Below are 12,069 nucleotides of genomic sequence, written 5' to 3' on the forward strand. Positions count from 1 at the left end.
TTAGAGACAGATGACAAAATACAGTTGTCAAATATGGGTCAAGTACTGGCTTGCAACAACAGCTTAAATAAGATTACAGTTCTGCTGAAAGTGTTGAGAGGAAGGCCGCTTTAAGTCGACCGCTCCAGGGTAAGCCTGGTTGATTCTCTATGGATTTACAATGCATCATAAGGCTGTTTGTAATTGTCATAAACCGTGGCTGTCAGGGACAACAAAGACAACATATCCAAGGTTAAAGGGCATTTCAGGACAGAGTTTGCATGGACAAGGAATACCATTCACTGTCCAACGACAAATTTGTAGAAAGGCTGAACGCAAATGGAAAGGGGACAGGCAACTTGTCTCATTCCAAATGTTCAAAGACTCTCTAACATCATACCAGAATGCTGCTAAGTCTGCGAAAGCTGCTTATTTTTCTAACTTAATTGATTCCAATCACTCTAACCCAAAGGTTCTGTTTTCAATCATTCAGTCTGTTGTAAATCCATCTGTTAACACATTGTCTGTTGCCTCAGATGCTCTATGTGAAGACTTCCAAAGACTTAAAGGGGTGGTTGATTATGATTTCACTTTTCTAAGGCCATGTCCACAATAATACGTTTTCGTTTGAAAACTTATATTTTTCTCTCCGTTTTGTCCTTCCGTCCACGCTGAGACGGCGTTTTTATTAATGAAAACGAAGCTTTTTGAAAACGCACTCCAAAGTGGATACATTTGAAAACGCTGTTTTCACGTTGTAGTGTGGACCGTGAAACCGGTGGTATTTAAAAACCATGATGTAAATTTAGTCATGTGACGCATATTGTACCAATAGATATTCATGTTTATACCAGTATTGTGCCTGTTATGTGCTATTCACTTTCACATTGTTGCTAAAAATATTCTACATTGCACACTCTTCATATCACAGTCCTGCAAAGATGACAGAATTTACTCACATTTGCTGTCCTGCGGCAATACATGAGCAGTCGCGTTTTGTACCAAACATATGGTGACTGCGTGCGACCTGGACTGCATCAGTGAATGGTGAGATATTTTACTAAATAAAATTATCCTGTCAGAAGAATTGCGCGATAACTTCATTAAGGTGCAGTAAGGTGAATTTAGCGTTTTCAGGCGTTTTTCAAAAGTTTCTCATCCACACTGAAACGTCCGAAAATGCCTGAAAACGCTAGTGTGGACGGAGAGCGTTTATACACGAAAACACCGTTTTCAAATGTATCTGGATTAATGTAGACGTAGCCTAACTTTAGTTAGTGTGTAATATTGCTGTTTGAGCATAAACAACACCTGCAAAGTTACAATGCTCAAAGTTCAAAGCAAAGGGGGATATTTTCTTTTAAAGAAATCACTTTTTAAGGACTACAACAAACGGCTGGTTGGGACAACATGACATTCCTCCCAGGTTAGTGACATCACCAACCCTAAAATTTACGTAAACCCCGCCCCCTGAACACAATTTATAGATTTTCAAGACAGAATATGCTAATCATTGACTAGAAGATAACTACACATCAGCTACATAAATTCATCAACTAACCATTCAAAAATGTCCTGTTGCTTTCTACATGTTATCACTTCTTCTTGAGTCTCTCCATCATTGACTCCGTTGACATCATCTGACTCCGGTTTGAACATAAAAGGCTAAAAGTTGTTGAAATTTTCAGAGCATGTATGTGTGAGGTAAAATGACACAAGCTGTTGAAGCTCCGCCCTCTGTGCTGGGAGCAGCAGCTCATTTGCATTTAAAGGAACAGACACAAAACAGTGCGTTTTTGCTCACCCTCAAAAAATGACAACTTTAACATGCTATATAAAAATATCTGTGGGGTATTTTGAGCTAAAACTTCACATACACACTCTGGGGACATCAAATACTTATTTTACATCTTGTGAAAAGGGCATTATACCACCCCTTTAAGACTTAGCGTCTGCCTTAATTTGACTGTCCCCCCCAATCTTGACACCTGCTTCTGGTTTTTGGAGGTTTTTAATCCTAACCTTCATTTTGTCCTAATGATACCCGAGATTTTTAAAATGAATCATTGATTCGGTTGGGCCAGGTATGGTATCTCTTATCAACAAGTGTTTCAAAATGGCAGGAACAGAGCCCAGTCTTAAAGTGGCTACAGTCACTCCTCTGCTCAAGAAGCTTTCACTAGATCCTTCTGTTTAAAAAAAAAAATTGGCCTATCTCTGTCTTACCTTTCATTTCTAAGCTATTGGAGAAAATTGTGCTGGATCAACTCCAACACTTTTTGTCAAATAATTTTATCTATGAGGTTTTTCAATCTGGTTTTAGGACTGCTCACAGCACTGAGTCCGTCCTCCTGAGAGTGTTAAATGATATTTATCTCTCCACTGATTCCGGAGATACTGTGGTTCTTGTTCTCTTAAGATCTTTCAGCAGCTTTTGATACCATTGACCACCCTACTCTTTTATCTAGACTAGAGTCTTGGGTGGGTCTAAAAGCTTCTGTTCTGACATGGTTTCAGTCATACCTGTCTGAAAGAAAGTTTTTAGTAAAGATGGGTAATTTCTCCAGCTCCATGGCACCTCTGACCTGTGATCTTCCACAGGGCTCTATTTTGGCTCCCTCTCTATTTTCTCTCTACATGCTATACCACTGGGCTCTATTCTAAGGAAACATGGTGTATCATTTCATTTTTACGCGGACGACACCCAGATTTATATTCCAATCAAGAGAAACAACCGTGTAGCGATAAATTCTCTTCTGCTATGCTTAGAGGAGGTTAAAGCATGGCTAGCCCAAAATTTCCTCTTTCTAAATGAAGACAAGACTGAAGTGATTGTTTTCGGCCCAAATGAAAATTCTGAGTGTATAAGCCCTGATTTAGAGAGTCTATCGGCTTTTAAATCCCCAGGAGTGCGGAACTTGGCTGTTCTTGTTGACCAGCTTTTAAAATTTGACAAACACATTTAATCCGTAATCAGTTCCAGTTTCTACCAACTTCGTCTATTGTCTAAAATCAAAGGCTTTCTCACTCCGAAAACTCTGGAAATGGCTGTTCATGCATTTATACGTCTCGGCTAGATTACTGCAATTCCTTATATTGCGGTATATCGAGTTCTCAAATTGCTCGTCTTCAGTTAGTCCAAAATGCTGCGGCCAGACTTATTCATAAGTGCCGCAAATATGACCACATCTCTCCGATTCTCAAATCTCTACACTGGCTGCCAGTTCGACAGAGAATAGATTTTAAAATTCTACTCTTTGTTTTTAAATCTCTACATAACTTAGCTCCTGCCTATCTCTCTGAACTTGTTCATCCTCACACTCCATCCAGAAACCTAAGATCCTACGATCAGGCTCTGCTGGTAGTCCCTCGCGTTAGACTCAAGCATAGAGGGGAGCGTGCATTTGCGGTGGCAGGGCCTCAACTCTGGAACACCCTGCCTCTAGAGGTTAGAACGGCCCTTACCCTGTCTGTCTTCAAGTCTCTGTTAAAAACCTACCTGTTTTCTTTAGCATATTTATCTCTATTCTTAGGTTGGTTTTACTATTTTATATTTGAGTCTGATATTGCTTTGCCACTTCAGTTTTACCATTTTATATTTGAGCCTGATACTGTTTTGCTACTCTGGTTTTAAGGTTGCTCTTAGCTTTGCTGCTTTTATTTGTGTTTTATGTCTTGTTCTGCAGATATTATTTTCTTATCATGTATCTGGTTGTTCTATAAAGCACTTTGGTCAGCCTAGTGGCTGTTGTAAATGTGCTATACAAATAAAGTGAACTTGAACTTGAGTTTGCAGGGACAAGGAATACCATTCACTGTCTACTGGGCAGAGATAATTTAAACTGATACAAATAATATAAATAGGTGGTATAAAAATCACAAAGTTTTAAACACATTAATGCCCGGTTCCACAGACAAGGCTTAAGCCTAGTCTCAAACTAAAAAATCTGTTATGCTTGTTTTGTTTTTGTTTGATTTTATTTTGGGTTATAACTTATCAAGCTTTGTTAATGTGTTTTTGATTATCATGTGAATCCAAATTACTTTGCCGTCCTATTTCCTTTATTATTGAATATTTAAGAGCGGTAACGCTGTGTTTGGCTGGATAGAGGAAAAGGGGATAGGTAAGTTATGTCACGTGACGTACATCGTGCACACTTAGTTTTGAAATATTTTGTTTAGATACACTAGGTTTAGGGGCATGTGCCATTTGCTGTAATTTTAGTTTTGATGGTAGAGTAGGGAAGTATACGACGTTTCGGACGTTGAAGACTTTTTCAGGTCTCTCCAGACATGCTCAATTGGGTTTAAGTCAGGGCTCTGGCTGGGCCATTCAAGAACAGTCACGGAGTTGTTGTGAAGCCACTCCTTCGTTATTTTAGCTGTGTGCTTAGGGTCATTGTCTTGTTGGAAGGTGAACCTTCGGCCCAGTCTGAGGTCCAGAGCACTCTGGAGAAGGTTTTCGTCCAGGATATCCCTGTACTTGGCCGCATTCATCTTTCCCTCGATTGCAACCAGTCGTCCTGTCCCTGCAGCTGAAAAACACCCCCCACAGCATGATGCTGCCACCACCATGCTTCACTGTTGAGACTGTATTGGACAGGTGATGAGCAGTGCCTGGTTTTCTCCACACATACCGCTTAAAATTAAGGCCACAAAGTTCTATCTTGGTCTCATCAGACCAGAGAATCTTATTTATCACCATCTTGGAGTCCTTCAGGTGTGCTTTCATGTGTCTTGCACTGAGGAGAGGCTTCCATAAAGCCCCGACTGGTGGATGGCTGCAGTGATGGTTGACTTACAACAACTTTCTCCCATCTCCCGACTGCATCTCTGGAGCTCAGCCACAGTGATCTTTGGGTTCTTCTTTACCTCTCTCACCAAGGCTCTTCTCCCCCGATAGCTCAGTTTGGCCGGACGTCTTCCATTTCAGGATTATGGAGGCCACTGTGCTCTTAGGAACCTTAAGTGCAGCAGAATTTTTTTTGTAACCTTGGCCAGATCTGTGCCTTGCCACAATTCTGTCTCTGAGCTCTTCAGGCAGTTCCTTTGACCTCATGATTCTCATTTGCTCTGACATGCACTGTGAGCTGTAAGGTCTTATATAGACAGGTGTGTGGCTTTCCTAATAAAGTCCAATCAGTATAATCAAACACAGCTGGACTCAAATGAAGGTGTAGAACCATCTCAAGGATGATCAGAAGAAATGGACAGCACCTGAGTTAAATATATGAGTGTCACAGCAAAGGGTCTGAATACTTAGGACCATGTGATATTTCAGTTTTTCTTTTTTAATAAATGTGCAAAAATGTCAACAATTCTGTGTTTTTCTGTCAATATGGGGTGCTGTGTGTACAATAATGAGGAAAAAAAATGAACTTAAATGATTTTAGCAAATGGCTGCAATATAACAAAGAGTGAAAAATATAAGGGGGTCTGAATACTTTCCGTACCCACTGTGTATATATATATATCTTTATCTTTTTGGCCGGTCATTGCACATAATAAATTTGTTCACATGTTCTGCTGCTTCTCGATGTTCTTATTCACTTTCCCAATGTTTTAATGGTAATAATTGCTGAAGGGCGGCCTAATGTTCCCCTTCTAATTCCCTACACTTTTAAAAACAGTGAAGGGTCGTAACAGCTGTCTTAACTGAAAGATCTTAAAATATGTCAATGCCATTGTTTTGTCTCAAGATGAACACATTTAAAGCTACTTAAATTACCCATTTTAACTTAGGCATAATCCTAATAAATGATGATGATGATTCATAATAAATAAAATTATATTTAAAATAAATGCTGTTCTTTTTAACTTTCCATTCATCAAAGAATCCTGACATTTTTTATAAGGATTCCACAGAAATATTAAGCAGCACAACTGTTTTCAACATTGATTAAAATAACAAAAATTATTAATATCATTAAAATATTTCTTGAGCACCTAATCAGCATATTAAAATGATTTCTGAAGGATCACGTGACACTAAAGACTAAAAAAAATCAGCTTTGCCATCACAGGAATAAATTAGTATTTTAAAATAGATTCAAATAGAAAACTGCTATTTTAAATGGTAATAATTTTTCACATTATTAATGTTTTTACTTTTGATCAAATAAACATTAAAACATCTTACAGACCCCAAACTTTTGAATGCTTTATTAACTCATTAAAAAAATACTTTAAATTGTGACACTCAAGCAGTAAAATCTGTATTCGTCAAGTTCAAGCATTCAACCCTTTTGCAGTGTTATTGAAAAAAAAAAAAAAAAACCCGATCAAACAAATATTTGGTCCCAGCTCACCCCTACTGAGTGACAGCTTAATTTAGATAATTAAAATAAATAGAAAAGAATACAGCTTGTATAATATTGACCCCCTGTGGTTGTGCGATCAACATTTTCTAGAGGTTAAGCACGTCCTGAAAGAGGGAGAAAAAAAATGTGTCAGGCCCTATTTCGTACCCTATTTGAGGAAAGTGTTGAAAAAGTGACTTAATTTTTACCTTTTTACCCCATTTAGTTTTTAATTTGCCTTACATTTCTAGGTCTCAGAAGTTTGAAAAAGAGAGGAGAGGGAAAACAAGAGGAACAGAGAGAAAGAGATCAGAGGGAAACCCTAAGCTGATCCTGCTGTTCAAAACATGATACTCGCACTAAAAAAAAAAAAGACTGTGCCAGCACTGATGAGACAAGTAGTCCTTCCCTTTAAAGCAGTCTTCAAAAGAGCAGCTGCCCGTTTCATCAGCATATTTTATCCAATGATCAGATTCCACTCAAATAGATACAAATGGCTGATAAAGACCAGTAATAGAGGCTTTTTGAATATGAGTAAAAGCATTTTAAACCTTACTTTGCTGCCGTTTTCTATCAGATGGTTATCATCAACATTTATACTAATATTTATATAATACATAAAGGTTTTTACACAGATGCGTGTCAAATGGGAAAATGCCAAAGGTGCAGAAGACCGTGAGTTCAAAGGGCATTGTGTCAATGTGAGAAGGTCAGTTAATGTCAGGTGCGTTGAACTGTAAATTCATATTTTATCAAAGCAACTTTACTAACACAATTTTTTTCACACTTTTATTAAAAAAACATTCATTCTGTTCAATATGCAGCCATGAAGATGTACCGCACATAATGGAAAAATAATGAGAGGGGTTATATTTCTTCACAGTACTATTAGATGCTAATTCTATGCTCTGCAAGCAAGAACAATGCATGTAGCAATACTGAGCAGTTTCCTTTATTTTAGTTTCAATGAAATGTGACCATGCACTACTGTATATTTGAGTCTGAAATGCAGCTGGTAAGTTTATATGTGACCAATAAAAATATAAAACGCAATATGAAGCTGCACTTCAAAAAATGCATTTAGAGTAAGCCCACACTATGGAAGCAATATCTGTGGGAAAACACTTTATCTCATGTCTCATATCCCATGTCTACGGGCAAAAACAAACCATCTTGGTCAAACATCCCTGAGACATCAAATATAACTAAATATTGAATAGAACTAAGTATTTATGTTTTATTGCTAAAACAGACATGTCTCAAACTTAAGACAAAAACAATGTTCATTATTTGTTCATTTATTTACAGTATAATAATATATTACATTAAGTAAAAACTATACAAAATAGTAGCAGAATAAAAACTATTACCACTGACTTTACCGTTCTTTTTGAGTAAAATAAATAAATTATAAATGCAGAAATGATATATACATTTCTTCATTTCTTCTATAAAATAAATAAATAAAACCATAAATTATTCAGACACCAGATATAATTTGATATTTTTTTTACTAGTGGGTGCAGGACACTATAGTTCATGTAAATGAGGATAGCAAAATAAAATTAACGGTGACATTTTATACCCAAAAATTCTTCAACAACAAAATCAAGCATTGCTTGGTAATTGGTTGACCTAAATTGATATTATCTAATTGTGTACTTACATTTTTATATATATATATATATATATATATATATATATATATATACACACACACACACAAGTTAAAATTATATACGTGTATATACATTTGTGTATACTTTATAATTGTGTGTATATATACACATATATACACTATTGTATATATATGTGTATATATTTTGTGCATAATGTACTCCACTGCACTGTCTTGTACATTGAAATTTATATTGTATTGCATTGTATACTGCATTGCTACAGATAGCAACAATTCACAAAACATAAAAACAATTATTTAATACATTTTAGCCAATAAACTTCAATAGATACTATATATATATATATATATATATATTCAGATGTGAAAACCTCTTCAAACCCCTTACGCTGCTATAAAACAATAATCAGCATGTTTTCATCATATCATACTATTGCATAAGAAAGTGAAATCTTTCTTGGTTGGATGACTTCACCTGCTGTATCACACAGACCTGATGACCTACAGTACTCACTCTATTCACAGCTGCAGAATCAGGAGGACAATAAACAGATGATGCTGCATCTGTAGACTTGACTAATGTGTCTTCTCATAGGCAAAGAAACTACTGAAGACAGCAGATTCCTGATTCACTCTTTAAAATGTAACAAACTTAATCTATTTAACAAAAAATGCAATTATAACTTTAAAAATAAACCGTATTTGAATAAATAAATAATCATGCTTAAAGCAAATATTATGTTTATGGTAAAACAAGGTTACAAGTTTTTTTTAAAACAACCCATAATTACTCAAAGCACAAGCAATAAATCAATGAATGAGTATTGTACTAATTTTCTTGTTCAGATGGATAACATCAGAGCAGGATGTAAACTATAGGCTATACACTGAATGATAAATATGCTGAAAAGGAAACAACTGGTCATTAAGAATAAAACATAAAGTAGAGTTGCTCGTGCACATTGATAGCATGTTCTTGATAAGCGCGCGCTCCTTAATGCCCTTTTTTAATATAGATGCCCCAAAATTACTGACCACACTGTAACGTCCAGCAGATATTGACTGTACTCACCCCCAATTTCTTACTCCGAATCCTCACGTAGCCCTGCTTCACTATATCGTTGAAGTTTGAAGCCATCCTAACAGCCTCTCTGTCCTCGTCCCCCGTCTCGGCTGCGAGTCCCCTCAGAAGTCACCACGACATTCAGTCCTCAAACAACCTGCCTCGGTTCCTCAGTGTCTCGTTGCCTCAGTGCCGCTGCTGCTGTTGCTGCTGCTCGGGCAACCGAACCGGCTCGAACGGCTCATTCCACACGAGAATAGGGAGACAGCGCGCAGCGCGCGTCAGATAATTTAATTCAGTAAAGAAGAGTGCAGCTTCCTGGAATGCACCATGAGAGGGCTGTCAGAGGGGTGGATGCAGTGAACTACTTGCGTAAAATGGAACCATTTATTTATTTACTTACTTACTTACTTACTCAGTATTAGGAATTTTTGGAAATATGTTAAATTTCAGTTACACACACAGGCATATAGGCTAAGAAAATGTTTTTATTTCACTCTCACACAGGCAAAATACATTTCATTTTGATGTGGATATCAAAAATTAACACCTGTATATTATAAAAAGTAATTTAGACCTACTAAAAAAAAAAAAAAAAAAAAAAAAAATTGGCCACAATTTAGTGATTATGATGATTATTATCAAGAACAGTCCTCTTTCTAAAAGATTGCTGCCTTAAATTTTTAAGTACAATCAACTTGGATGTTGAAGTAATTTCAACTTAATTTACATTACACCGACTTAAAAAGATGAGTTGAATATTGTTTAACTTATTTTGATGAGTTAAAGCAATGTAAAAACATTTATTGATCATATAATTTATTACTCTGTTTTAATTCTTAATCCATGTGATTTTATTTCATTTTGATGTAATTATGTGATGTTTAAGCTCCACAAAAATCATTGATTGATTGATTGATTCATTCATTAATTCATTCATTCATTCGGGGAGGGAGAATTCTGCATTGAAACTAATGTCACAGTGCATAAATTCTTAATTGTCCTAAAACAGGCCTTATATAAGAAAAAAAAAATTAATGTTAGTATGAAATATGAGGATTTTTTTTAGGTTACATGTTATTATAAGCATGCCTCAAACATGTCACATTAAGTAATAAAAAAAGTGCTGCTATTGATTTACATCTAACTAACTACATGTGATATCTTTAAACATTTTGAGAATTAATTTTCATTCATTAGCAAAATACAGTTTTACTTTCATATGAGAATTATCCTATAATAGATAACTAGTGGATGGGAGATTTGCTTTCTTGATTGGATCCTTGGGATTAAAATATCAAAGCAGATCAAAAGCAAATGAGAAAAAAAAAGTACAGAAATGGATGGGATGTTATATTCATATATTAGAGCGTGCTGAAGCTCCACTGACACAAATGCTGAAAATGCCTGAAAAAGCCTCCTCCTTTAATCCTACTTTATAGAGACGTCCTGCCTGTGGAAAAAATGGCAAAACCCATTTGATACAGTTGATGACACACTTACACGTGTGAGAGGGTTTTCGGCATCTCTCATGACAATGAAAGATGTTACGTGAATAAACATCTCTCACATTACTGAAGTCAAATGGTAAAATGGATCAGGCACACAATCCACATGGGTGATCACATAATATGATCTTTTCAGTAAAGTATATATATGTATATATATATAGGCTATATATATTATACTTTAGTTTGGCTCCCTGTCTATCTTACCATCTTGTCATACATCCATTCCACTAACACTGGAGTGGAAAAAAAATAGTAGAAAGAAGAAGAACAATAGTTATTTTGAGAGCTATCATTTTTCATTTGTTTAATTTGTTTTGAGGCACAACATTATACCACCGTTTCTTCTCTTGACCATGAAAATTACGTTAAATTCATTCAATCGTTTCATTAAAATGAAAGACATAAACATAGCAAGAGAATATGTTGCAAATCTACGTTACTCAATGGCACCGAAGTTTATACGAGACAATGAGTGAAATAAAAGTTGTACAATGACATGACCCTCATTTTTTTGAGCCATTATTGAATTATAAAACATAATTTTTTAATGAAATCATTAAGCATTCATAAAACATTAAACATTTCATGCATATACAATGACTTGAAAACACCTCTCAAAGAACATGCTTAACCTTCCTGAATTGAAGTCATTTTTTGAGGTGGCATAATATATTACCTTAAAATTTTTGTAAATGTTATTGAGAATGATGATTATGTGTGCACTGACATGGATCCAACATGTGGGTTTCAGGGGATACCCGAGAAATGCTTAGAGGTGACAAGAGGAGTTGAGAAAAGCAATATTCATTTCCAGCGAATTTAGTAAAACTTTGTAAACTTTAATAGTCATTTAAATACCTTTACTCAATTATCTGGACTACGAAACTTTAGGAGATTATTTTTGAATGTCTGTTCTTTGAAATTTAGCACAAAAAAATAAATAAAATAAAAAATATTTTTTCATTGTTTTTCCACATAAACGGCCCATATCTTAAAATGGAACGTTGCGACTTCCGACTCATTTCGCCAGATCGGGTCAATTATATTACCTTAAAATTTTTGTAAATGTTATTGAGAATGATGATTAATATGTGTGCACTGACATGGATCCAACATGTATGGAAAGTAATACTTTTTACTTTTTTTTTTTGAGCCAGTCAAATTCAGAACTGCCTTAATTCTTAACGGAATAGATCCAACAAGGTGCTGGAAACATTCCTCAGAGATTTTGGTCCATATTGATATGATAGCATCAGGCAGTTGCTGCAGATTTGTCGGCTGCAAATCCATGACGACTGTGGAGGCCATTTGAGTATAGTTAACTCATTGTCATGAAACCATTTCGAGATGATTTGAGCTTTGTGACATGGCATGTTGCTCTGCTGGAAGTAGCCATCAGAAGATGGACGCACTGTGGTTATAAAGGGATAGACATGATCAGCAGCATTACTCAGGTAGGCTTACGATGCTCACTTGGTACTAAAGGGCTCAAAGTGTGCCAAGAAAATATCCTACACCATTACACTACCAGCACCAACGTGAACCGTTGATACAAGGCAGGATGGATCCATGATTTCA

At 35.9% G+C, this 12,069-nt stretch overlaps 1 protein-coding gene across 1 annotated transcript in view; it reads right to left on the reverse strand.

Moving 5' to 3' along the window:
• dok6 (docking protein 6) overlaps window positions 1-9,280 on the reverse strand; it is an 84,222-nt gene extending 74,942 nt beyond the window's left edge. Inside the window, exon 1 of the mRNA XM_084398199.1 lies at window positions 8,990-9,280. Coding sequence (XP_084254325.1) covers window positions 8,990-9,055 — 66 coding nt within the window. The 5' untranslated portion in view covers window positions 9,056-9,280. The remainder of the gene's footprint in view (window positions 1-8,989) is intronic.
• Between the last annotated feature and the right edge of the window lie 2,789 nt (window positions 9,281-12,069).

Source organism: Rutilus rutilus, assembly GCF_951802725.1.
Source record: "Rutilus rutilus genome assembly, chromosome: 24".
In the NCBI taxonomy this organism is placed as follows: Eukaryota; Metazoa; Chordata; class Actinopteri; order Cypriniformes; family Leuciscidae; genus Rutilus; species Rutilus rutilus.